The sequence below is a fragment of the Hyperoodon ampullatus genome, assembly GCF_949752795.1.
Source record: "Hyperoodon ampullatus genome assembly, chromosome: 3".
Lineage (NCBI taxonomy): Eukaryota > Metazoa > Chordata > Mammalia > Artiodactyla > Ziphiidae > Hyperoodon > Hyperoodon ampullatus.
The window spans coordinates 2,635,346-2,659,410 of NC_136916.1; the positions used below are offsets into that span (position 1 = coordinate 2,635,346).

General features: G+C 42.5%; 1 protein-coding gene across 1 annotated transcript in view; it reads left to right on the top strand.

Annotated features, from left to right (window-relative positions):
- Positions 1 to 1,145: 1,145 nt before the first annotated feature.
- Positions 1,146 to 24,065, top strand: part of SVIL (supervillin) — a gene marked incomplete at both ends in the record, with an annotated part of 103,075 nt that continues 80,155 nt past the window's right edge. Inside the window, 6 exons of the mRNA XM_079701204.1 lie at positions 1,146 to 1,206; positions 3,112 to 3,169; positions 8,722 to 8,813; positions 16,586 to 16,643; positions 16,758 to 16,909; positions 19,789 to 20,464. Coding sequence (XP_079557330.1) covers positions 1,146 to 1,206; positions 3,112 to 3,169; positions 8,722 to 8,813; positions 16,586 to 16,643; positions 16,758 to 16,909; positions 19,789 to 20,464 — 1,097 coding nt within the window. The remainder of the gene's footprint in view (positions 1,207 to 3,111; positions 3,170 to 8,721; positions 8,814 to 16,585; positions 16,644 to 16,757; positions 16,910 to 19,788; positions 20,465 to 24,065) is intronic.

The window sequence follows — 24,065 nt, forward strand, 5'->3', positions numbered from 1 at the left end:
GGTGCAGTGGTTAAGAATCCACCTGCCAATGCAGGGGACACGGGTTCGAGCCCTGGTCCGGGAAGATCCCACATGCCGGGGAGCGGTTAAGCCCGTGTGCCACAACTACCGAGCCTGAGCTCTAGAGCCCACGAACCACAACTACTGAGCCCGCAAGCCACAACTACTGAAGCCTGCGTGCCACAACTACTGAGCCTGAGCTCTAGAGCCTACGAGCCACAACTACCGAGCCCGTGAGCCACAACTACTGAAGCCCGTGTGCCACAGCTACTGAGCCTGCGAGCCACAACTGCTGAAGCCTGCGTGCCTAGAGCCCATGCTTCGCAACAAGAGAAGCCACCACAGTGAGAAGCCCACACAGCGCAACAAAGAGAGGCCCCCATCGCTGCAACTAGAGAAAGCCCGTGCGCAGCAACGAAGACCCAATCCAGCCAAAAATAAATAAATAAATAAATAAATTTATTTTAAAATGTTGTTTTAAAAAGTAAAATAAACAGGGTCCGTAGAATAAGTAATACTTAAGAGCGTCTGTCTCTAATTAAAATTTTTGAACCTCTAGTAATATCTGTCTTTTCTTTTCCCACAATTTCACTCATATGTTGTTGATAATCTTAACTCTTAACTATGGGATTTTGGCTCCCTGTTCGATAAAGTATTTCATTGAACTCAGCCAAAGCCAGACTCGGAGCGGCCTGGGAATAGTTAGGAGTCTTCCCTTCTTCCCAGTACATTGAGAGTCTTTGTATGGTTCTGTTTTTATTTGTTTGTTTATTTTTAAGGCAGGGAGGAGTTGTCCTGACTCTCCCGATGGTAGTTAGGTTACAGCATTGTCTCCTAAGCAGAAGCTGTGATTTGGCCATGGCTTTGAAGTAGTAACCTCATAAATGTCCCATCCCTGGAATCCAGTCTATTTCAGCATCCACAGGCCTAATTTCTGCTTGTAATCTGATTACGGGGTTTGAGCTCTTCTAGCCTGCAGTTTCTTGCTGTGCATTTACTGTACTCTCAGGGACACCAGTGCCTGATTGCTCTAGCTCTGCGCTGTGAAAAGCTCAACCTAGTTTTGCTCAGACAGGCCTCAGGCCGTGGCTGGTTGAGAATTAGCTGTGGAGCAGGCTCTGTCCCTGAACTTTTTGTGTGCAACCATGTTCAGAAGCCCAGGGATTTCTAGCTACTCGGGAGCTTTCAAGTTCTCTGAGAAACAAGGTAAGGCGAGAGAAATGCAAAATGCACTGAAGTGTCTATTTCATAACATCGGGAATGTCTTGCATCCTCCATCTTGTCTTGGATGCCCCTGTTACACGGTTCTGTGGTTTTCTCAAAGGATACCTTAAATGTCTCATTGACTTTATAAGTTAGCTTATCTTGTGATTGCTGAGAAACATGACTTTTCTTTTTCTGTTGTAAGTTAAAGATATTGCTCAACCACTAAAGCCTTTATGGAGGAAACACTGCAGATTATATTGGAATGCCCAAACTTTGGATTAAGTTTTGGATGTGCTGTACTTTAGCTAAAATATTTTTCTAAACCAAATGTTATATCTACTAAATTATTTCCAGTAGGCAGTGGTGTTTGTCTTTTTACGGGAGACTGTTTGGAACAAAATGTTGTCTTTTTAGTGGCTTCCTTTTGAGCCCAGAGGAAAAGATGTGCTCTCAATGTAACTACTGAAGTGACATCTCAGATTCAGTTCACTGATTGAACCAAAAGGAGATGCTTAGGTTATCTTGAATGACACATTGGAAATTCAGCCATTGTCTATAAAAGTATTTTCTAGCCCAAATGCACGATTAGGAAGTGATTTGAACAATTGAGGCATCTGATTCAGGAATTTTCTTCTACAATATTTGATAGCTTTTTTTTTTTTTTTTTACATCTTTATTGGAGTATAGTTGCTTTACAGTGCTGTGTTAGTTTCTGTTGTACACCAGAGTGAATCGGCCATATGCACACATATATCCCCATATCCCCTCCCTCTTGAGCCTCCCTCCCACCCTCCCTATCCCACCCATCTAGGTCGACACAAAGCACCAAGCTGATCTGCCTGTGCTTTGATAGCTTTTCGAACTGAGTTCTCTTTTTCTAAATGTGTCACAAAGATATTTGTGTAATTAGAAGAAGAGCCTAGATGTTTAACTGGCAATATACATTTCATTTTGTTGTATTTCTCTAGTTGGTCGGAATTTCCAAATTCCGGGATTCAGGATGTATTTTAATGAATAATGACATGTTGGCATCTGGTATATCTTGTACCTCCTTTTCCTCAAGCTTCTGCCCCCAAATATTAAACAGTAAAAGGAATTTCCACGGGGGAAGGAATTTCTGTAAGTGGTCTAATTGTGGTTTTCTGGGTGGACAAACGGTTGCTATATGCCAAAACCTGTAAAACAGATTACTTACCCAAAGCCGGCTATAAATTTGTCTGTGCCTGGTTTTCATTAACTCACTTGATGTGTGTTTTTGCTGGATGGGATTGTTACCAGCTGTCTTTACATAATATATGTCTTGTCTTCAAAAACAAATAAGTGGCGAATTCGATGTATTGTTATTATTTAGATCTTAATGAAGGCAATAAAAACACAGCTGGAGTGTTCCCACCCCACCGTTCATCAACCCCTCATGTGCCTGCCCCCCACCAAGCATTCTTTAAAAGCATCTCAAATATATTAGGCAGTGATGACTTTCAACCTTCCTGGTTACCTGAACCAAAATTGTTTAATTTTTTTCGCTCCTTTTTTTTTTTTTCCTGAGGATAATATCCATGTTTTTCAGTATTTAATTACTTTGAGTTACTCTTGTAGCCATAGAGAATTTAAATGATAGCATTGAACTCTGTCAGAATTTTTTTTTTTTAACCCATGGAGTATCTTGGCTACTATCAACCAAAACCAAAACCAAAAAAAACTTGCCTAAGTAAAATGTATGTGGTGGAATTTGATTCATAAAGGTGTCCTTTTTGTATTCACATTTCTGGATCATGGCTTCCTTTTTCTTAAATGCTCTCAAAGGGAGGCTGAAGAATTTTTTTTCCCATTGGAGTTTTTTTTTTTTTTTTTGGTTTTAACTGACTGTGTGGGTATCTCAGTCTTATATTATTTCTTTCCCCTTAGATTTGAACAAGAAAAACTTAAGCCTTGCTGGATTCCCGCGTCGAAGAATAGTTCCAAGGTAAAGTAGTCTTTGCTCAAGGAATCTTAAGTTTTGACGATTTGTAAGAGCTTTTGAAATTATTCTCCTACGTTCCTAATTCATGAGTTTTAAACGTTTGGAAAAAAATGTTTTTTCCCGAGAGTTTGACTTGTTAAAATATGCGAAGCGAGCTGATTTAGTGCACTCAGCTAGCAAAGATTCTTTTTGTATTTAATGCTTTTTATGGGAACTATTTGCAAAACCGGCTATTGGTATCTCTGTAATTACAAACTTGTCAAGGGCTGTTACCTTTTCCGTCTCATACCTGCCTCTAAGCATGGGATGTCCTTTGTGCAGCCTGTCCCTCGAGTAAGGGAGCTCTTCATTGTTTAAGGAAGGATCTAGCCTGTTCCTCCTCCCTCTCTCCTTTCTTCTCCCCTTACTTCCCTCCCTCCACCCGTCCACCCACTCCCCTGTCCAGGTGAGTCCTTGCTGCCTGGTCTCTTAACCTTTCTGCATTTCAGTTCCATTGGCTGCAGGATATTACGGGTGCTAATTTGATTTACCTGATGTGCTAATTTGATTTACCTGACGCAGTACATCATAACTGATACGAGATAATACAAAAATTAAAGTTTGTACCAAACAAGGCAGTTGTATGATCTCAGATGCCTCCTAGTACATCGCTGTCCCTAACAGGTTTTGAGATCTTCAAGTAGAGGCACAAAATAATTCTCTCTTACACACCCAGGTGTGGCTTTCAACATACACTTTATTATGCTAGAAGGACCCGACCCAGATCTTCCCCTCATTCCACTCGGAGGCTCCTGTTCCTAATGTATTACGTAAGACATCGTTTCTTTACTTTACAAGTTTGTATTTCAGTAGCATTGGGATAAACAGTTGTGTCGCCGCTGTCCTCGCCAGGGTGAGCCTGGCTCTGCATTTGAAAATGCTAGCATTGACCTTGTGAGCGCACTGGATGGGGTAAAGCTCTGATGAATTGCACGCACATCTCAGTGTCAGGTGAGGAGGCAGAGTTGTCAGTAAGGTTGTCTCACTTGACTCATGAAATCTCACTCTTCTAGTGCTTGACACAATCTCCCGTATTTCTCATCTTCGCCATCTTTTTAATAGAAGCTAAGGCCTATGTCTTAGTTCGTTCAAGCTACCATTGACTGGGTGGCTGATAAACAGTAGAAATTTATTTCTCACATCCAGAGGCTGGAGGTCCAAGATAAGGGTGCACCGTGGTGGGGTGAGGGTCCTCTTCCGGGTTGCCCACTGCTGATTTCTTATATCTGCTCTTAGTGGAATGGGCCAGGGAGCTCTCTGGGTTTCTTTCTATAGGGGCGCTAATCTCATCCATGAGGGCTCCACCGTCATGACCTAAAATCACCTTCCAAAGGCCCCACCTCCTAATATTATCACCTTTGGATGCCAGGATTTCAACCTATGGATTTGGGGGAACACAAACATTCAGACCACAGCAGCTTCATTCCCGATACGTCCCTAGCAGGTTGGTTTAGCTGTAATAGACCTAATAAGTGACTAAGAGAATGGAAGAACAGGAAGGGAGTTGAGAAGGAAAAGTATGAACTATGAATGCAGGTCAGTCACTTCAGTGGAGAGGGACTCAGAGGACACAGCCATTCTAAAACGGTGTTATTTCACGTGTACCTATTAAAACAGTGGCCCCCTTGCTATGCTCCTAAGTGTAAAATGGGCTGGAAATACAAGAACCTGCCTCCTTCAAAGAAATCTAGTCACCCAAACACCGGAGGTGAAAATATGAGGTAATGGATTTCATCTCCCCTATCTTGTAACTTAAACTTCAATAGAAGAGTGAGCAGATGTTGGGGAGCCCTTCACTGTGTGGATACTGAACAGTTATTCTAATATTATATCCCACATTGTGTAAAAGATAGAAGGTAATAACAGCAGAATATCCTGCTGTCACTTTAATAAAATTTCCCCTTGTTGCTATTGCTGGGCATTTAAGTAGGTTAATGGGACACATTAAAAAAAAATTACCATGGAAGCAAAGGGCAAGCTCTTTTTAGATTACTGAAGCAAAAGGAAAGAGCTAGAAGCATGAACAAATTAGTCATGAAGAGTGAGCTCCATTTCAGAGGAGATGAAGGTAGATAAGACATATTAAAGGTGTTTCTTCATATTAGAAGCTTTTAAAATTATAATTCCAAAAACTGAAGACTGTAGCATGTCTTCATTATATATGGAGAGATAGTTTCATGCTGAAATAGAGGATCCCACCTGGAGCTGTGGCAACCCTCCAAGACCCACAGAGGTTGTCCAGGCAGAGACCCCTGGTCCCCGAGTGGGTGACGATGAGGAAGAATGCAACCCAGCATCCGAAGCTTGGGTTTGGAGTCACCAGTTGTGTGAGCTGAGGATGCTGCTCTGGGTGCCTCTGATTCAGAAAAGCAAGAGGCTGTTAGGGCTTTGGGGTAGGGGCGGCCTCTGTAAGTGTCTCACCAGCCATGATGGTCAGAAGGGGTTGCTCATTCACGAAGAGTCCAGACTTCTTTACCAGCGTGTCTTGCCTGCATTTTCACTGCTGCCCGGTACCCTCGGGCATCGAAAGTCCAGGGCAGACACGTGACCTTTTTCAAAACCTGGTTTCACGTTGATTTGGGGGATCTTGTGTCGGTCACAGCTCTGTGACAATTGTAAGTCAGGGTCATTGGTTCCGACCCATCCCCCTTATTCGTTTGACCTGCCCATCTGCTTCCTCAGAAGTTAGCAGCCATTTGGTGAAAATAGGAGAGAGAGGCAGTAGAAGCAGGAACAAAATGCGAAGATGACCATGTGGATTCCAGTAAGAAAAGTTTAGCTCGAAGGTGGAGACTTGAAAAACGGAATACTTCATAAGCAGGCAAACATACACATATTTTCATACATGCATGCCAGGTGGGCAAAGGTAATAAGGAGAGATGTTTTCCCAATTATATGTTATTCTAAAGAAGAAAGAAGGAGAGGAAGAAAGGAAGGAAGGGAGGAAGAAAGCAAGCTTATAACTGATGTTATTGCATACATGCCCTTCTAATTAGTCTCAGTATTTCTAAAGCTCTTTGCCCCATCACATCAACAGTGTATAAAATGTATACATGAAACACTTCAGAGTGAGTCATACTAGACATTTGAAATATTTTACTGGAGCCATTCCTTCATTCATTCCCTGTACATTTATTGATTTTTTAAAAATATTCTTAAAAATCAATAATTTAAAGTGAAACACTTGTAACATGTTCTGTAAATAGGAAAACAGGATAACATGAGAGAAAATAACAGAGGTGCATAATATAGATTTGGTTCTGGTGGGACAGACACTGGGTCAGAGGGTTCTTTCTTAAGGAAACAACCTTAAACTGAGGCCCAGACCAGAAGCAGGACCCAGCCAGGATGGAAGGAAGCAGGAGAGGTGAGAATTCAGGTGGAAACAGCATTTACAGTGAACCACGTGAAGAGGCCGGAGAGACTTTCCTAATGTGCTCTGGTTTTCCATTGGTTTCTGACCACCTGTAAGAGGCTGTCCTTCCCATCGGCACAAACACATTTGTAGTTTGTTTCAAGAAAGTAAGTGCGTGTGAAGCCAGGGGTGTAGGCTGATGACTTGTGAACCCCACTCTGTAAAAGTTCAGCAAAATGTTTAACTAGGCGGCAGTTTCTTAGTCTTTATTAGTGGCTTCATTGAGCTTTTTGATGAGCAGATGAAACGGGAAAAATAGAAACACAGATGTTTGTTTTTGAAAATATGAGATAATATATTTGTACCCCAAGGTCAGTGGCCAAAGGAGTTGAATATTTCAGGGGCTGTATCATTTCATCGTAATACAGGATTTTTTTTCCTGAGATTTTCATTTCCCAAAGACAGTACAAAACTTTATCCGGATATTTCAAGCAGTTAAATAGTCAGTTAAAATAGCGTGCCATTCCTTAAGTAGGGTACCTTTCTGCAGTTGTTTAAATTTTTAGGTTTAGACTACATCATACCTCTGAAAAAAACACTGAGAAGAACTGTCACTGCATTACGATTCACTCTCGAGAAGTCAGGGCTAATTCCAAGTTTCTGACCTAAGCAGGTGTCTTAGGATCTTCAAGCCAGCTGGACTGTGGTCTACAAAGACTGTAGTCATTCTCAAGACTCTTGATGTGAACGTGGCGCTCATCATCCATTCCCATTCCACATTTATAAGCAATAACTAAGATTTGAGATGAGCTTGGCTCTAGGAAGATGGGATGGCCATATTTTGGAATGTGCAGGCGATCCTTGAAATTTAATTTAATTTACGTATGGGATGTAGGTAATCCACGCGCCCCCTCACATGGCACCCACAGCACGTCCTCAGTCTCCCCTCGGGCCTCTGTGGACACGCACCCCTGCCGGGCACAAGCACAGACAGAGGACCATCAACAGGGAAGGTCAGCTTCGCACTGGGTGTGTTTGCAGGCCTATTGCCGCCTCTCCAGAGGTGATCGTGTCGCTGGGGAGGATGAGTTTCCTGTTTCCCTATAGATTCGTTTGCTTCCTGCGAGGCAGCAGCTCTGTCTCGCCGAACTCCAGGCACGTCCCCACGGAGACCTTGAACTTGTGGGTACTGAGTCTTGGGGCGACGGCGCACCGTGTAGGAGGCTGAGCGACGTGTGCGCCTCATGTACGGTTCTTGCCGCGTGGGCACAGCCTCGAACGGTTTCGTGATCCGGAAGCCGAGGCTGGCAGTGGTTCCGGGGGTGTTGGGACTGGCTCTCACCCCTCGCCCCCAGCGAGTGTGCCCATGTGCGTAGGTCACTGAGCCACGGGGTAGCTGGCAGAGTGGCGGTGCCGGGGGAGGGGAGTGTTTACACCACCAGCCAATGCTGCCCGACAGGTGCTTTGCGGGGCTGCGGGCAGGGCGGGCGGAGGAGGAAGCCGGCTGTTAGGCCTGCACCGGCACAGCGCTCAGGGGGTCACACCCAGAGGGTCTTATGAAGCTATAGCTCCTACCCGGGAGGGCTTCCTGTAGGAGGCAGGTGTGAAGCAAGCGCTCAGTTCCTTTCTCCGTCTCCCTTTTCCGTTTCTTGTTTTTCCCAGACAAGTTTTCATGAACCTTCCAGACCTCTTGATTTCTCGTTTGTCTGAAGGCATTTGTTACTTTGATTTCAACCCAGAGGAAAGCACGTAGATCACCTAGACAGGTTGCTGCTTTTCTGAGGAAGAGGCTGTAGCACAGAGAGGTTGAATGAGCGATCCAAGGCTGCACAGCTCTTGGTGACTCTCGAAGAGGTTGTTGCTCTGAGCCAAGGCACCGGACTCCCAGCGCAGCGATGTTTTTACTCCCCTAGGCCCCGGCCCCGCCTATGCTGATGTAATTATTTAGCTGCACCCAAAAATCATATTAACAAAACCATAAATAATTGAAAAAAGCTACCAATTGACTCCCCCAAATAAAACTTTTCACTTGTGATCTACACACACATGTTTAACTATGTATAACAGTAGCATAATTTTTATGTTCTGTACTGTTTCGGTTCATATCAGATACCAGGGTTTAAAATGACTTTAAACATTTTCTTAATGGTATTATTTTTAGCTTTCAGAAAGAGTTCTTGCTTGAAGACAAAGAACCGCTTGCTAACCACAAGAGGGGAATCGATGCTCAGCTTTTAGCTGCCCTCCCTAAAGGTGAGGCTTCTAGATGGTTGACAAGTGTACAGTGTGTGTAAGTGTTGTGTGACCTGACTTTCTTGAAGGAGGCCCTACACTAACCTCCAGCTCTCCTCTCCTCCGTGCACCTTTCTGTCTCTTCCAGGAATCAACCTCAAAGTACCCCTCTTGTTGCATGGTTAGACCTCACCTTTCCACAAGTTCCCTCCTTTCACTTTAGGCATCCTCAGGTTTTCACTGGAGGCTGGTGCAGAGGATGAGAGAGGATTCCTAGAATCAGCCTCACCTCATCTGTCTCCTACCTCTCACCTTCTCCACGGGTGGGGGGTTCCGCTCATTGGCCCATTTCTTCTCTGTCCACCCCCTCCCACTGCTTCCAGCCCCTGATGCTTTCCAGTGCTAGGAAAGGCATTTACACTTGATATCTTTCAGCTCCCAACTGGGGTACACACTGGGCAAGCAGTGCAGACTGCATCGGAAACATCTCTCTTCTTACCCAAGTAGGTACTCACATGTTTGCTGAATTCGTATTTTCATTGGGTAAGACGCATATGCAGTCAAATATTTGCATCAGCCACCAGCCCACTATGCCTAGTTCTGCCCGTGAAATGGTGTGAACGTTACCTGAGCTTTGTTTCTCCCAAATGTAACCCTAATGCAGGGGAGTACCAGCTCACAAGCTGTCTTCATCCTAGATGAGCTGTGTAACCCTTACTTCAGAGGAAACAGCTTTTCCAGCAATCCCACTCCTGGGCATATACCCAGAAAAGAAGAAAACTCTAATTCAAAAAGATACCGGCACCCCTATGTTCATAGCAGCACTATTTACAATAGCCAAGACATGGAAGTGACCTAAATGTCCATTAACAGAGGAATGGATAAAGAAGATGCAGTACATATATACAATAGAATATTACTCAGCCATAAAAAAGAATGAAATTGTGCTATTTGCAGTAACATGCATGGACCTAGAGATTATCATACTAAGGGGAGTCAGGCAGAGAAAGACAAATATCAGATATCACTTATATGTGGAATCTAAACACTGATGAAAATGAACTTATTTATAAAACAGACTCACAGACATAGAAAGCAAACTTATGGTTACCAAAGGGGAAAGCAGGGGCACGGGGGGGATAAATTAGGAGTTTGGGATTGACAGATACACACTACTATATATAAAATAGATAAACAACAAGGACCTATAGCACAGGGAACCATATTCAGTATCTTGTAGTAACCTATAATAGAAAAGCATCCGAAAAGTCATATATATATATATATATGACTGAATCACTTTGCTGTACACCTGAAACATTGTAAATCAACTATACAACTATACTTCAATAAAAAATAAATTAAAAAAAGGAAGAAACAGCTTTGATGAAAGGTCAGAACTTTTTTCTATTCTGAAAAAAACCAAACCAAAAAAAAAAAAAAAAGCAGCAACAAAACACATGAGATGAAGCCCAGAAGAAATTAGACCAGAAAAAAAAAAAAGTCTTTTAATAGAAACGAAAACCAGTTTATACAGGCCCACTGGCAAATTCGCATACATCACGAGGAACTGAATGGGTCGTACGCCTGGACACAGGGTGATGAAGATGGATACTTGAAGGACCCCAGGGATCTGGCCCAGTGGAAACAACTTAAACAGGGAAATTTTTCAGTTTTCAAGTACTTAACAACACTGTCAACTGAAGTGGAGGCTTATTCTATGTTGCTCCGGAGGCCAAAATAAGAAGAATGTCTAGAATTACAAGGAGGCGGGTGAGATTTTGTGGGAGAAGGAAAATTCTGATAGCTCATAGCACGTCGAAGTGAAATGCACTGCACTGTGATCTCATTCGTTCTCCATTAACTGGTCAAGTCAGGTCATAAGCCACGTAGTCAAGGGTAGGACAGATGCCGTGAAGGGTTCCCACCTGGAACCCCAAGTATGAAGTGGAAAGGCCCTTCTAATTTTTTAAGACTGTTTGTGAAAGACAAACTCAATTTAATCTGAGCCAAATGTAAAAGTCTATGAAGACGATCAAAGCAAAGAATAAGAATGAACAACTTGATTTTAGCAGTGGCTTAGATTTGACTCATTAGGGAAAGTTATATAAAGTAAAGTTTTCCCCCTTCCTCTCTCCCCTGCCCCTAGTGCCTTCTCTTGATGAATAATAGACAACATTAAGATCATAAAAATTAAGAACAGGGTGAGAGCCTAGATTCCTTAAGGTTCAACGACTTGGAACTCTACATATAACAAAATTTAAAAATGCATAAGCTTATTAACTAGTTTTATTAAACATTTTACCATAATTGGTAATAAAAATCATGATTTTCACCAAAGATCATTAACTTTATGTACTCACCAGATTTATGTTTCTAAATTAACAAGGTCTTTAAAACATGCTTTTAAAGTATCAGAGTCCCTCTTCCCCTGAATTTCATCTAAATTCCCACAGTCTTATTTTACAGTCTTTACTGGTTATCGGTTTGGGCAGGTGTGGTTGCAGAGACCCAGCTATTCCCAGTGAACTTTCCACTTCCATGTTCGTTATTCTCTCGGTTCTTAGCAATAGCATGTTAAAAATAGGAATTGATTATGACTTTTAATGGCATGGAGTTTCATGTACATTTATAAGTTTACAGAAGTCTCTTCCTGTTCACTTAGTGAGGGATTTTTGCGTCCGTGAAACTGAGCACTAAAAGGGTCATTGATTTTTCTCTAAGGAACTTCCTTTAACTGTGTATCACAAACAAGTAATCAAGCGATTAAGACCCTTTACCTGTGTAAAACTTATATTAAAATAGATTTTGCATTAAGGAATTATGAAATGGACCAAATATATGACTCTACTTTTCTTTTTTAACAGCTTCATTGAGACGTAATTCCTATACCATACAATTCATCCATTTAAAGTGGACAGTTCAGTAGCTTTTGGTAGATTCACATAATCATGCATTGATCGGCAGAGTCAATTTTAGAACATTTTTATTTTCCCCAAAAAACCCCTTCTCTTAGCCATCAGGTTTCCCCCTCATTCCTCTGGGCTTGTGATGACTTATTTTAGAAGTCGCTGGTCTTTATATTAGTGGCTGCCATCCACGTGTAAAAGTTAAAGGGGATTACTCCTGGGGAAGAAAGATACGTCTTCAGAATATTCTGGATCTGGCCTGTGGTATCAAATGCAGGCAGGGAGAGAGCTGTTCTTGGCAGTCCCCCTGCCACTTATATTTCTCTGGAAGATTCTACTGTACTCAGGCTTGGGAGACTGAACTCAACAATAACTTTGCCAGAAAGCCTGTTCTCAGAACTAACTGAAGAAAAATGTTTCCCAAGAAAAGCACCTAAGAGACCCAATTATCCTGAGTATTGGTATTATATATTATTACAAAGTATATGAGGCAGTTAAATATTTTTATAAAATATTATAGCCCTGATGCCAAAGTCCCTTAAATTGCCTTACTTGGAAAATGACCAACACAAGGCCCATCAGAAATAACTGAAGAAATAGACTCACAGAATCCATATTGCTTAGGCAAGGGCAGAAGACTAAAATCACAGGTATAATAAGGGTAAAAGTCTCAATGCACTTGAAAGCAAAGTAGAAAATTTGTTACAACAGAAGTTAGATCAGCCGTGCTAGTTTCTGTCTGGATTTATATTGATGAATATCACTGTTTTCTGAACCATGTTTTAGTTATATACATATGACATAGCATACCATCAATTGAATTATGGCTTTTGAATCTAATTTTTAAAAAATTCTTAGTCCTTGTTTTGAGGAAATAGACACTGAAAAATTTAGAGGTAAAAAGGGCATCAGGCTGCAACCTACTCTTAAATGGTTCAGAAAGATTAATATGTAAATATGTGCATTTGTATGCATGTATATATACACAAAAATATACATATGGAGAGAGAAAAAGAGGGTAAAAAAATCAATCAAATGTAGTGACAAATGTTAACATATGAAAGATGTCTTTTAATTTTTCTGAGTCTGAAATTATATAAAAATTTTAAAGGAAGGAAACCTTTTGGGAGATTATAAATAATAATAAACTATATTCAGGACTGGCAATCAGAAGATAACAGTGGTAGAACAGTCCGTGGTCTCTATACCTGATACGTGGAGTGATGACATGTTTCCACAGTCGGGACAATTTCCATGATTTTTTAGTATTAGCTTCTTTTCCAGTGCTTTATAATAAACCCAACCAAAACTCAGGGGGGGTGCCTAACAAGGACTGCACGTGCCCGTATGAAGGTTTTCTGTTTCCTGGAAAGGAATGAAAAAAGTACACACACACATCAGCCATTCACATAAAGCATCCTTCTCTTTTATACAACCGACATGTTTTCACATGGAATAGCTGTACCAGAGTAATTATGTTACATGTGTGTTTTACTAACTTTGCTTTTAAAGGGTAGACTTGGAGAAAGGAGACCAAACTCCAGATGTCTCTCTGTTCCTTCTTTTTGCCTTCCACACCATTTCTTTTCTCTGTTATCTCATGTCTGTAGGAGTGAGGCAGGTCTTGGTCCTCAAGAATTAATTTGTTAGAAAGAATAGACTGAGGTCACTTATTTACTGGAGGAATTTTTTATTTTCCCAGAAGATGCACTGTAGATTTCCATGAAGAATTAACAAGCTCACGGGCCCATTTAAAGTATAGCTTGATTTATGACCTTATTTTGTTCCTCAGTCAATGATCAGAGAGGACTCTAAGGTTATAAGCCTTGAACTGGTTTTGAGCTTGAATCTAGGCTTGATTGAAAAGAAGGCAGTGCTTGGCTAGTGGTGTCTGTGGTCACCATAACCCAGGGTGTGGAGGACATCTCGTGAGCAGGCTGCCTGTGTGTTATCCTTGTCCTCTCTGTCCTGGGATCAGTGCGGGATGGTAGCATCCGGAGGGGGCTTTGGAATCATCTGGGAGCATGTTTGTGGCGTTGCACCTGGGGTTGATTTGGCTTTTGGCAGGGGAGCCAGGGGTCCTCAACACCCCACAGAAGAGGGCTCACGAGCAAGAAGTGTCCCACTGGAGAGGCCTGTAGCGCCCCCATGGTGATCTGTGATCTGCTCCAGAGCCAGCACCCCGAGACCTTGTGCGTCAGCTCAATATTATCCTAAGACGCCGTCTACCCAGCAGTGAATGACCACCGGACGACAGCGTTCGCTGGCGGGTGGCCCAGCCTGTCTTGCCCAGAAGGGGACAGCAGGGTCATTTGACTCACCTGCCCTGTCCCCCTCTTTCCTCTCTCACTACACCAGACTTCTTGGGGTTCAGTTTCTCTATTCTGACCGTCAGTCCGTCCCCTCGTCATATTTTCTTAGTCCTCACAGAATATCGAAGCCGGGCCGTAAAGGCCGTAGGAAAAGGATGGTTTTGTAGCGGATGGGGCGTTCACATCGTCTCCCCGCTCGTTGACCTTTCCTTCCAGGTTATGGGAAGTAAGAAATGTCAGGAAGGAGCGTGTTGCGTAGCTTTTTCACTGGATTTTTCTTTAAGTGTTTTCAGTTGCATAACTTCTATAGAAAATTTTCAACTTTTAATGAGATAAAAATGATTTTCAGTCGCAAATTAGCCCCAGAGAAGTCTACTTAATTTTTCCCAGTGGACATGGGCATCATATGCCACCCTGTGTGCATTACATTCATATCTTTCATGCTTGCTCTTAGTGCATTCGGATGGTTTATAAACAGCAGAAATTTATTGCTCACCATTCTGGAGGCTAGAAGTCCGAAATCAGGGCAACAGCATGGTCGGGTTCTGTTGAGGACCCTCTTGCTGGTTGCAGACTGCCAGCTTCTCATGGCATCCTCACATGGTGATGGGGCTTGGGAGCTCTGTCGGCCTCTTTATGAGGGCATCGGTCCCATTCATGAGGGCATCGGTCCCATCCATGAGGGTGGAGCCTAATCACCTCCCTAAGGCCCCACCTCCTGGCCCACCTCCTGATACCTTCACTCTGGGGGTTAGGATTTCAACGTATGAATTTGGGGGGCGGGACGCACACACATTCAGACCGTCGTCTGCCTAGTGGAATCATTAGGAGAAAAGGCAACATGCCACTGTACTACTCAGACCCTATTCGTATACTCCATTTCTGTTACGGGCTGAGGGCATGGGTTTAAGACAGACTTCTCGGAGTCCTTGGAATTTGGTTTCAACTGCTTCTGGAGCAGTTTTATGAAAGATACAGCTCCATTCTCTGCTTTGGGGTTTAAGTAATTCATTGATACTCCTCCTTGAAAATATTTTCAAAATATGTGCTACCAGCCATGAAAGTTTTATCACCATTGTCTCACTAGGGCTCATTTGTTACCTGGGACACTGCTCTAAGCCACACTTCCTCCAAAGACAGGAGGTACCACGGTCACCAAATCCTTGCCTTCTACACTGGAACGCGAGAAGCCAGATGCCCACCCCCAGCTGCTCTGGTGCCTGCGAAGGCCACTGGACAGAGAGACTTGTGAAGCCAACTGTCTTTTGAAAACAGTCAATCCAGATGGCTGTCGTTTAAAAATAAATTAATAAATAGAAAGATGGCTGGTATCTCTGAACACAATCAAAGGACAGTATAAAAGTCGTGTGCGCACGCACATGTGCGGTTTTGACTCACTCCTAAAAATAACCACTTAGGGACTTCCCTGGAGGCCCAGTGGTTAGGACTCTCACTGCCGTGGATTGGGTTCAGTCCCTGGTCGGGGAACTGAGATCCCACAAGCCGCGCGGCAGAGCCAAAAATAAAAATAACCACTTAAAAAATCAAATGGAAATTGAAGCAGCTGAAAATTACATTCCGTGCATTCATACCCTATCCTGTGAGTTTCTGCTTTGACTCAGCCTTGCCAATGTTTCGTGGGCCCCGGGGCCGTCACAGCTCTGTGTTCCTAGGACCTCAGTGGGAGCTGGTTCAGATGAGCCCTTAAGAATTCACGTGATTGAGGAGGAGACGAGGACAGAGACCTCGATTCTCTGCCAAGTTTGGCCATTTCTCCAGAGAAACCATTGTTTGGCCTCTCAGTGCAATATCCTTGTGGCCAGTGTCACGGGAGACCCTCGCAACATCAGCAGAATGCTCGTCTGATCTCCCAGCGTTGCCGGAAGGGTAGGGGTCATTACATTTTCCATCGTCCACCTGAATTACAGCCAGGACGCAAATGTTAACATCTCCTCCCAGGGAAAGCCTGTAAGGGGAGGCATAGGAACTGGGTTAATCTAAACTGTAGTTGATCAAGGTGTGCAGTCACGCACCGTTAGAAACCCCACCAGGTAGTTACAGACCTTTACAGGTCAGCGATGGGTGACATAGGAGGGGTGTGAGCTCCTGACCGGTGGGGCTTGCTGGTGGTACACGGGGGTTCATAGTACTTTAGTCTCTACTTTGGCACGTTTGCAGTTTTGCATGATGGAAAGCTTGAACTATTGTGCTAAACCTGATAAAACTAAAACACAGATGGTGAGATTTGTGCTGGCTAGAGAGAGAGATTCAGGGTTAGGCTTCCTCTGGCTCCCCTGGATGAAACAGAACTCACTACTCCATGGTTTTACTTCTTAGGCCAGCCTGTGACGTGTGTGTGTGTGTGTGTGTGTGTGTACACGTACTCATCTGGCATCTGCCTCCCCACAGTCTGCAGGAACTGTGTCCGTCTTGTGTATCACTGTTGCATGAGAACCATGAACAGAAATACGAGTTCCATAAATAGATGTTGCAAGAATGAATGAATGAATAAAATGAATGCATGGCGACTAAATACTGGACTATCTTTTTCTTCTTTTTTGTCTTATTTTAGTTGCAGAATTAAGAAAACTCTTTGAACCAAAGACGAAAGAATTTTCAGACATGAAAAGGTAAGATGTTCGTTGTGCATAATTAGGAAATAGAAGAGTTTGCAAAGCAGTGTCCAGTGTTGCCTGAGAACTGATGTCCGTGGCTCACCACGTCTTTGCTGGTGTCTTGCACAGAAAAGAAAGAATTGCCAGGCGCCTAGAAGGAATTGAAACCGACACGCAGCCCATCCTCTTGCAGAGCTGCACGGGCTTAGTGAGTCATCATCTGCTGGAGGAGGACCTGCCCAGATACACACGTGCCACAGACCCAGCCAGTCCTCACATCGGTGAGCTTGTGGCCCGGTGGCCCGTCATCAGCCTTTTCTATCCAGCACTCCTGGAAAATGAGATGTTCCAGGAGTGTGAATTGTGTAGATGTAATGTGTATTAAATCTGTGTGTTTGTTCAAACCAGCAGCAACACCTGTGTCAGCTCTGCCACACCTCCCAGGTGTGGTCCTCCAGTGTCACAGCAGTGAGAAATGACCCCCCAGTTGGGTAACTAATGACCAGTCATTTGTCTCCCACACCTCCACCCCCCCACCCCAGACCATCCCAGGGCAGGAACTGTGTCTCTCTCTCCACCCCCTCAGGGCCCCAGCTGTCAGAGACCCTCAGGTTTGTTTGGAAAAGGGCTGAGTAAGACAGGCATCTCTTATAATAGGTTTAAATAAAATGCCCAGATGCCCAGCACAGGACAGCATTGCTCTTGGCAGGGAGCATGGAAGAGCAAAGCTGGACCTCGAATGACTGGGGCTCTTACTCTATGTGTTTATGCAACAAACATCCTATTTAAGTTGTTTTAATAGGTGTAATTAATTTTAAATACATCGTGTATTTATTTCATATTAAACAGCATGTCAAGCATGACTTAGCTTTTCCTTGGTTACTCAGATGTTGGTGTAGCATCAGGTAGTCCACGTGACCTTGGGAGAGGGCGACGCACTCGGGGCTGCCCTCCCCGGCCCTGGCTCTGCGGCTCTGTGCTGCTGCTCTTATATCCAGTGTTTTCTGGTTCCTTCCTCAGAGAGAGATGCTGGTCTCCCTTCGTGATGTGATAAGTTTGCCTGTCTCTACAGTTTCTGGTTTTCTGTGGTCAGAAAACTAGAGAACTAAGATTCTTTTTTACATACGTGAAGAAGCAAGAGTAGACAGAGTACCAAGATATATGGCCAGAAATAAACCCCAGTGATATAAACTGTGAATCCACATAGTATATGGTCATTGAAGCATCACGTTAGTAAGAAAAGGAAGAATTACTTAATAAACCGGTAATGGGAAAAATGGGATAGCAGGGGGGAGGGACTATGCCCCCTCCTCACTGCCTACCCAAAACAAAAATAAGGTGCAATTAATCACATGATTAATTTTAAGAGAATAATTAAAAACAGGAAAACAAAGGTGAATATTTAGTTCCAGCTGAATGGAAAAGGACTTTCAAAACACTGAAACAGCTGTAGAAATCACCAATGACCAGGTCAATTGACTTGACTACATAGTAATTAACATCTGTGGTTCAAAGAAGATCTTTGACTTCACAAAAAATTAAGGAAGTTTAAAAATATCCATGAAGAAGATAAAGAGCTCATATTCCTATAAAATTTTACACAAAACAATAAAAATGACACTATGAACCAAAAGAATATAGAGCAGTAAGCTTGACCAGAGTTTCCAGAGAAGAAAAAGATAATGATACAAGTGGCTACTAAATAATTGAAAAATGCATGCATCTTCTTTTTCTAGTAATCAAAGGCAATTTTTAATATAATTAAAAAAATTTTTTTGGAGAAACATGACATCATGATAAGCATTTTAAAAAATGTGGAACTATTTATATAAATCCAAAATAGAGGTATAAAGATGAAGTAGAACAGATACAGATAGATAATAAATTATTATGTGATTATTTGCTAGTCTCGTGTATAGTTTTATATATTATGTATGTGCTTTCTTAAATTTTTTTATTGAAGTATACTTGATTTAAAATGTTGTGTTAATTTCTGCTGTACAGCAAAGTGATGCAGTTATACATATGTATACATTCTTTTTCATATTCTCAAAGGCGAGTTTTAAAATTAACACTCAGTATTAGTGAGAGAGCATACATTGCAGGTTCCAGTGTAAATCGATTCAGGCTTTACAGAAATTAATTTGACAGTCTAGCACGTGTCTTAAAATGATGTACCTACTGATAAAGCAATTCCACTTTTATGCAACTATCTTTTGTAATAGTAATCAGAAAATAAGGTGGATTAAAAGTTAGAGTCAACTTAGGTGCCCAGAAATATGAAAATGGTTAAATCGATTCTGGAATGCCTATAGTGTGAAATATTATGAAGCCTTAAAATAAAATGATGTCTTCAAAATAAGATTTCCACACTTAGAAAAATGTTTTATGTAGGACATTAAGGTTACATAAAATATGAGTTATTTTATATAGAAAAAAAATCACTTATATAAAAAGAAGAAATCACTTATATAAAAGACTAGAAAGAGTATATAGAAAAGTTTAGCAAATTATCCATTTATTTATTACTGATTATTATATGTTAGTGATTATTGGTGATTTGGAGATTAACCTTCCTATGTTTTCACTGTAGACCTTTTCAACATCAAGCATGCAGAGTATAATTGGAAAAAGCCACTTCTGTTAAAAAAAAAAAAAAAAAAAAACGAAAAACACAGCCACACCTGGCGGATGTTGACATGGGCCATTATTGTTATGGTTACTATCGGATCCAGTGTGGTTTCCCATGAAACCACTATCCATCACTCGTCAAATTACAGCAGTTCGAATATCTGTTATCTTTTCTAGAGGAGTCTGAACTCGTCCTCTGGCCTCACACATGAAATATTAAACTCAAAAGCAGAAAAGTAAATAAGGGGAAATAGGCACTGAACTAGAGTGAGGACTGTTGGGACTGAGCTTTAGCTGAGGCCATGCTTGACGCAGCTTATGCAGCCCATAGAACATCACAGCCTTTATGTATTTCACTGCAGACCTCAAACTTCTTCAACATCCCAGGTAAATCATTTTAGGCAGCTACACGTAAGTGAGAAATTGGACCTTCGCAGCCTGGGCACTCGGAACGTATTGTGTACAGAACAGAGTAGAATAACCACATTTTATGATTTGCTTGAAATCTGTGTGTGTGACCTTCTTGTAGGCCAGTCAAATGAAGAGGAAGAAACTTTGGATTCTTCCTTAGAAAAGCAGACTCGATCCAAACACTGCACAGAATCCTTGGGCATCCATGGTGACTCCCCCTACGGTTCCAGCATCATGGACACCCAGAGCCTAGAGTCCAAAGCCGAAAGGATCGCCAGGTACAAAGCAGAGAGGAGACGGCAGCTGGCAGAGAAGTATGGGCTCACCCTGGACCCGGAAGCCGACGCCGAATCTCCATCTCGATACAGCAAGTCCAGGAAGGACCCTGAGACTGCTGAGAAAAGGGGAGGAAAAAGTGACCGCTCTGCTGAGTCCAGCAAAGATTCGGGCGCTTCCTACTCCAGGACCGAGATCCCGGGGCTCAGGAGCTGCATGGCTGGGTCCAAGGACCATGCCCTCCACCGGCGCGATGGTGTTTCCGACACAGAGGTGCTGCTCAACGTAGAAAACCAAAGACGAGGTCAAGAGCCCAGTGCCACCGGGCCAGCCCAAGACCTGCCCCCCGCGGGGGAGGGATCCGCATCCTTCCCGTTCTCTGGGCGAGACTGCACCCTCGGTGAAGTGCCAAGGTCCCCAAAGCCAATGCACAGCCTGCCCGGCCCATCACCCGGGCAGCCTGCCTCTCCGAGCCACTCCACAGGTGACCTGCCGCTCCCCGCCGAGGCTCGAGCCAGGTAAGCGATGACCTGCGGATACCTGCATCCCCTCTGCCACCGCTGTGTCTGGGATCTGGGGGTCCTCAGTGCTCTGTGGAAGTCTGGGCTCACCGCAGAAATAATGCGATTTATGGTTTTTTAATTTCCGCAGTCTCAACACAGGTTCTACGGAAGCAGAAAGCTTCCTGGTCTTTTTTATTTATATAATTCTTGGTGTGTTCTTTTTTAAAAGAATAAATTGAACAGGTATCATGGGGACACACTTTGAGGACCTTTTTTTATTTTAACATCTTTATTGGAGTATAATTGCTTTACATTGTTGTGTTAGTTGCTGCTGTATAACAAAGTGAATCAGCTTTACGTATACATCTATCCCCATATATCTTCCCTCTTGCATCTCCCTCTTGAGCCTCCCTATCCCACCCCTCTAGGTGGTCACAAAGCACCGAGCTGATCTCCCTGTGCTATGCGGCTGCTTCCCACTAGCTATCTACTTTACATTTGGTAGTGTATATATGTCCATGCCACTCTCTCACTTCGTTCCAGCTTACCCTTACCCCTCCCTGTGTCCTCAAGTCCATTCTCTACATCGTATGTTCCTATGATCATTTTCTTAACTGTTTTGGGTTTTTTATTGTAGGTCTTTTCCTTCTCTTGTGTTTCCTGCCTAGAGAAGATCCTTTAGCATTTGTTGTAAAGCTGGTTTGGTGGTGCTGAACTCTCTCAGCTTTTGCTTGTCTGTGAAGGTTTTAATTTCTCCATCAAATCTGAATGAGATCCTTGCTGGGTAGAGTAATCTTGGTTGCAGGTTTTTCTCCTTCATCACTTTAAATATGTCCTGCCAGTCCCTTCTGGCTTGCAGAGTTTCTGCTGAAAGATCAGCTGTTAACCTTATGGGGATTCCCTTGTGTGTTATTTGTTGTTTTTCCCTTGCTGCTTTTAATATGTTTTCTTTGTATTTAATTTTTGACAGTTTGATTAATATGTGTCTTGGCGTATTTCTCCTTGGATTTATCCTGTATGGGACTCTCTGCACTTCCTGGACTTGATTGACTATTTCCTTTCCCATATTAGGGAAGTTTTCAACTATAATCTCTTCAAATATTTTCTCAGTCCCTTTCTTTTTCCTCTTCTTCTGGGACCCCTATAATTCGAATGTTGGTGTGTTTAATGTTGTCCCAGAGGTCTCTGAGACTGTCCTCAGTTCTTTTCATTCTTTTTTCTTTATTCTGCTCTGCAGTGGTTATTTCCACTATTTCACCTTCTGCCTCAGTTATTCTGCTATTGACTCCTTCCAGAGAATTTTTAATTTCATTTATTGTAGTGTCCATCATTGTTTGTTTGCTCTTTAGTTCTTCTAGGTCCTTGTTAAACGTTTCTTGTATTTTCTCCATTCTATTTCCAAGATTTTGGGTCATCTTTACTATCATTACACTGAATTCTTTTTCAGGTAGACTGCCTATTTCCTCTTCATTTGTTTGGTCTGGTGGGTTTTCATCTTGCTCCTTCTCCTGCTGTGTGTTTTTCTGTCTTCTCATTTTGCTTAACTTACTGTGTTTGGGGTCTCCTTTTCACAGGCTGTAGGTTCGTAGTTCCCATTGTTTTTGGTGTCTGCCCCCAGTGGGTAAGATTGGTTCAGTGTGTGTGTAGGCTTCCTGATGGAGGGGACTAGTCCCTGTGTCCTGGTGGATGAGGCTGGATCTTGTCTTTCTGGTGGGCAGGTCCACATCCCGTGGTGTGTTTTGGGGTGTCTGTGAACTTAGTATGATTTTAGGCAGCCTCTCTGCTAATGGGTGGGGTTGTGTTCCTGTCTTGCTAGTTGTTTGGCATGGGGTGTCCAGCACTGGAGCTTGCTGGCCGTTGGGTGGAGCTGGGTCTTAGCATTGAGACGGAGATCTCTAGGAGAGCTCTCACCAATTGATACTACATGGGACTGGGAGGTCTCTGGTGGTCCAGTGTCCTGAACTCGGGTCTCCCACCTCAGAGGCTCAGGCCTGACACCCGACTGGAGCACCAAGACCCTGTCAGCCACACGGCCAGGTACGTGGGGAGTTTCTTGCGTTTTGGGAAGTGTGAGGTCTTCTGCCTGCATTCAGTAGGTGTTCTGTAGGAGTTGTTCTACGTGTAGATGTATTTTTGATGTATTTGTGGGGAGGAAGGTGATTGCCATGTCTTACTCCTCCACCATCTTGAAGGTCCTCCTCATGACCTTTCTTCTTACTGTGTTTCTCGCTCACCTTTAACAACTGTGTTTTTCTTTGTTTTTCTGTGGTCATACCCAAGACTTTGGTGCGATTGTTTTTGTTGCAGTCATTTAAAGTCACAAAGCAGAAGGACACCACTAACCAATTTCCACTGGGTCTCAGTTTAGGGTATGAAGTGTGACTGTAATATACGCTGAATATAACTGTAACATATGTTTTATAAGTATATTGGCATGCTAAGAAAACAGCTGTGTATACGAGCACCTCCTTGAAAAGATCAGCCAGTAGGAGAAATTGCTGTCATAGGGTCAACCTATGGAAAATCAGAAAAGGAATAAAATCAAAAAGTCAGATGCCAGAGAGGATATGTGTTTCTTTCTCAATTTAAATATCTAAATTTAAGTTCAGTTTAGATATTTAAATCTAATAAGTGTGATGACCAATTAAAATGCAATCTACTTAAACGTCCTACATAACGGTTTGGGGTAGTTGTCTAGACAGACTCCGATGTGTATTTTTTCAGTTCAAACAAGCATTAGCTTTGCAGGTGAATTGAGGAAGGATGAGAACCCGAGATAAAGCAAATTTATTCTGGAAGAAAAAAAGGATGTTGGAAAATACTCCTGTTTATTCCACATTGGAACAGTAAATATGGTCATCTTCATGTGGCAGTTATATATCTAAAGCAGCTTATTTTAGTTATTGAAGTATATTGACCCCAAGACCTGTCACCACTTGCTTGATCATCTATACTAGAATATTTAGGGATATTAGTTCCTAAGAGAATTCAATAGTATGGATCCTGACTGTATTTTGAGGGCCTTTGTTCAGGCTTTGAACTTAACTGCTTAAAATTTAGCGACCTATTGTCTCGTACTATGAAAGGTAAGTCTGTTGTTTGGGAAGTTTGCTTTTCATAGTAGAAGCAGTGTTTTGGGGTTAGTTACCCTCTATCAAAGCAAACTCTTCATGGGTTGTGTGAGCAGGACAAACAAACTTAACATCGCAGTTTGGTTACATGGGTTAAAAAATAATGAGGAATCTAATTTCTGAGTGCCATATCATGAAAACTGTTTATTATCATGGTGTCTAGGTTAACCATCTAGATCACATATAGTAGATGAGATTTTGAAGCAGTTGTAATAATAATTAAAACCATGTTGAGTATTCCACGTAAAATGACAGGATTCTTAATAGTTCTCTGTGAGTTAAAATCTCAATATTCAAAAATATATATCACTTAAAATCTTAAGAGCCCATTTTCTTCTAGATTATTTGAAGAGGCATGTTACCTGGAAATTTTCGTAAGCCTTAGCCTGACAGCACCACACTTTCACGGAAGAAAGGCTTAAAAGTATTGAGAAATTGTAAAGGAGTTCACAAGGAAGCACGTGCCTTATTTTTTTTGAAGCCAC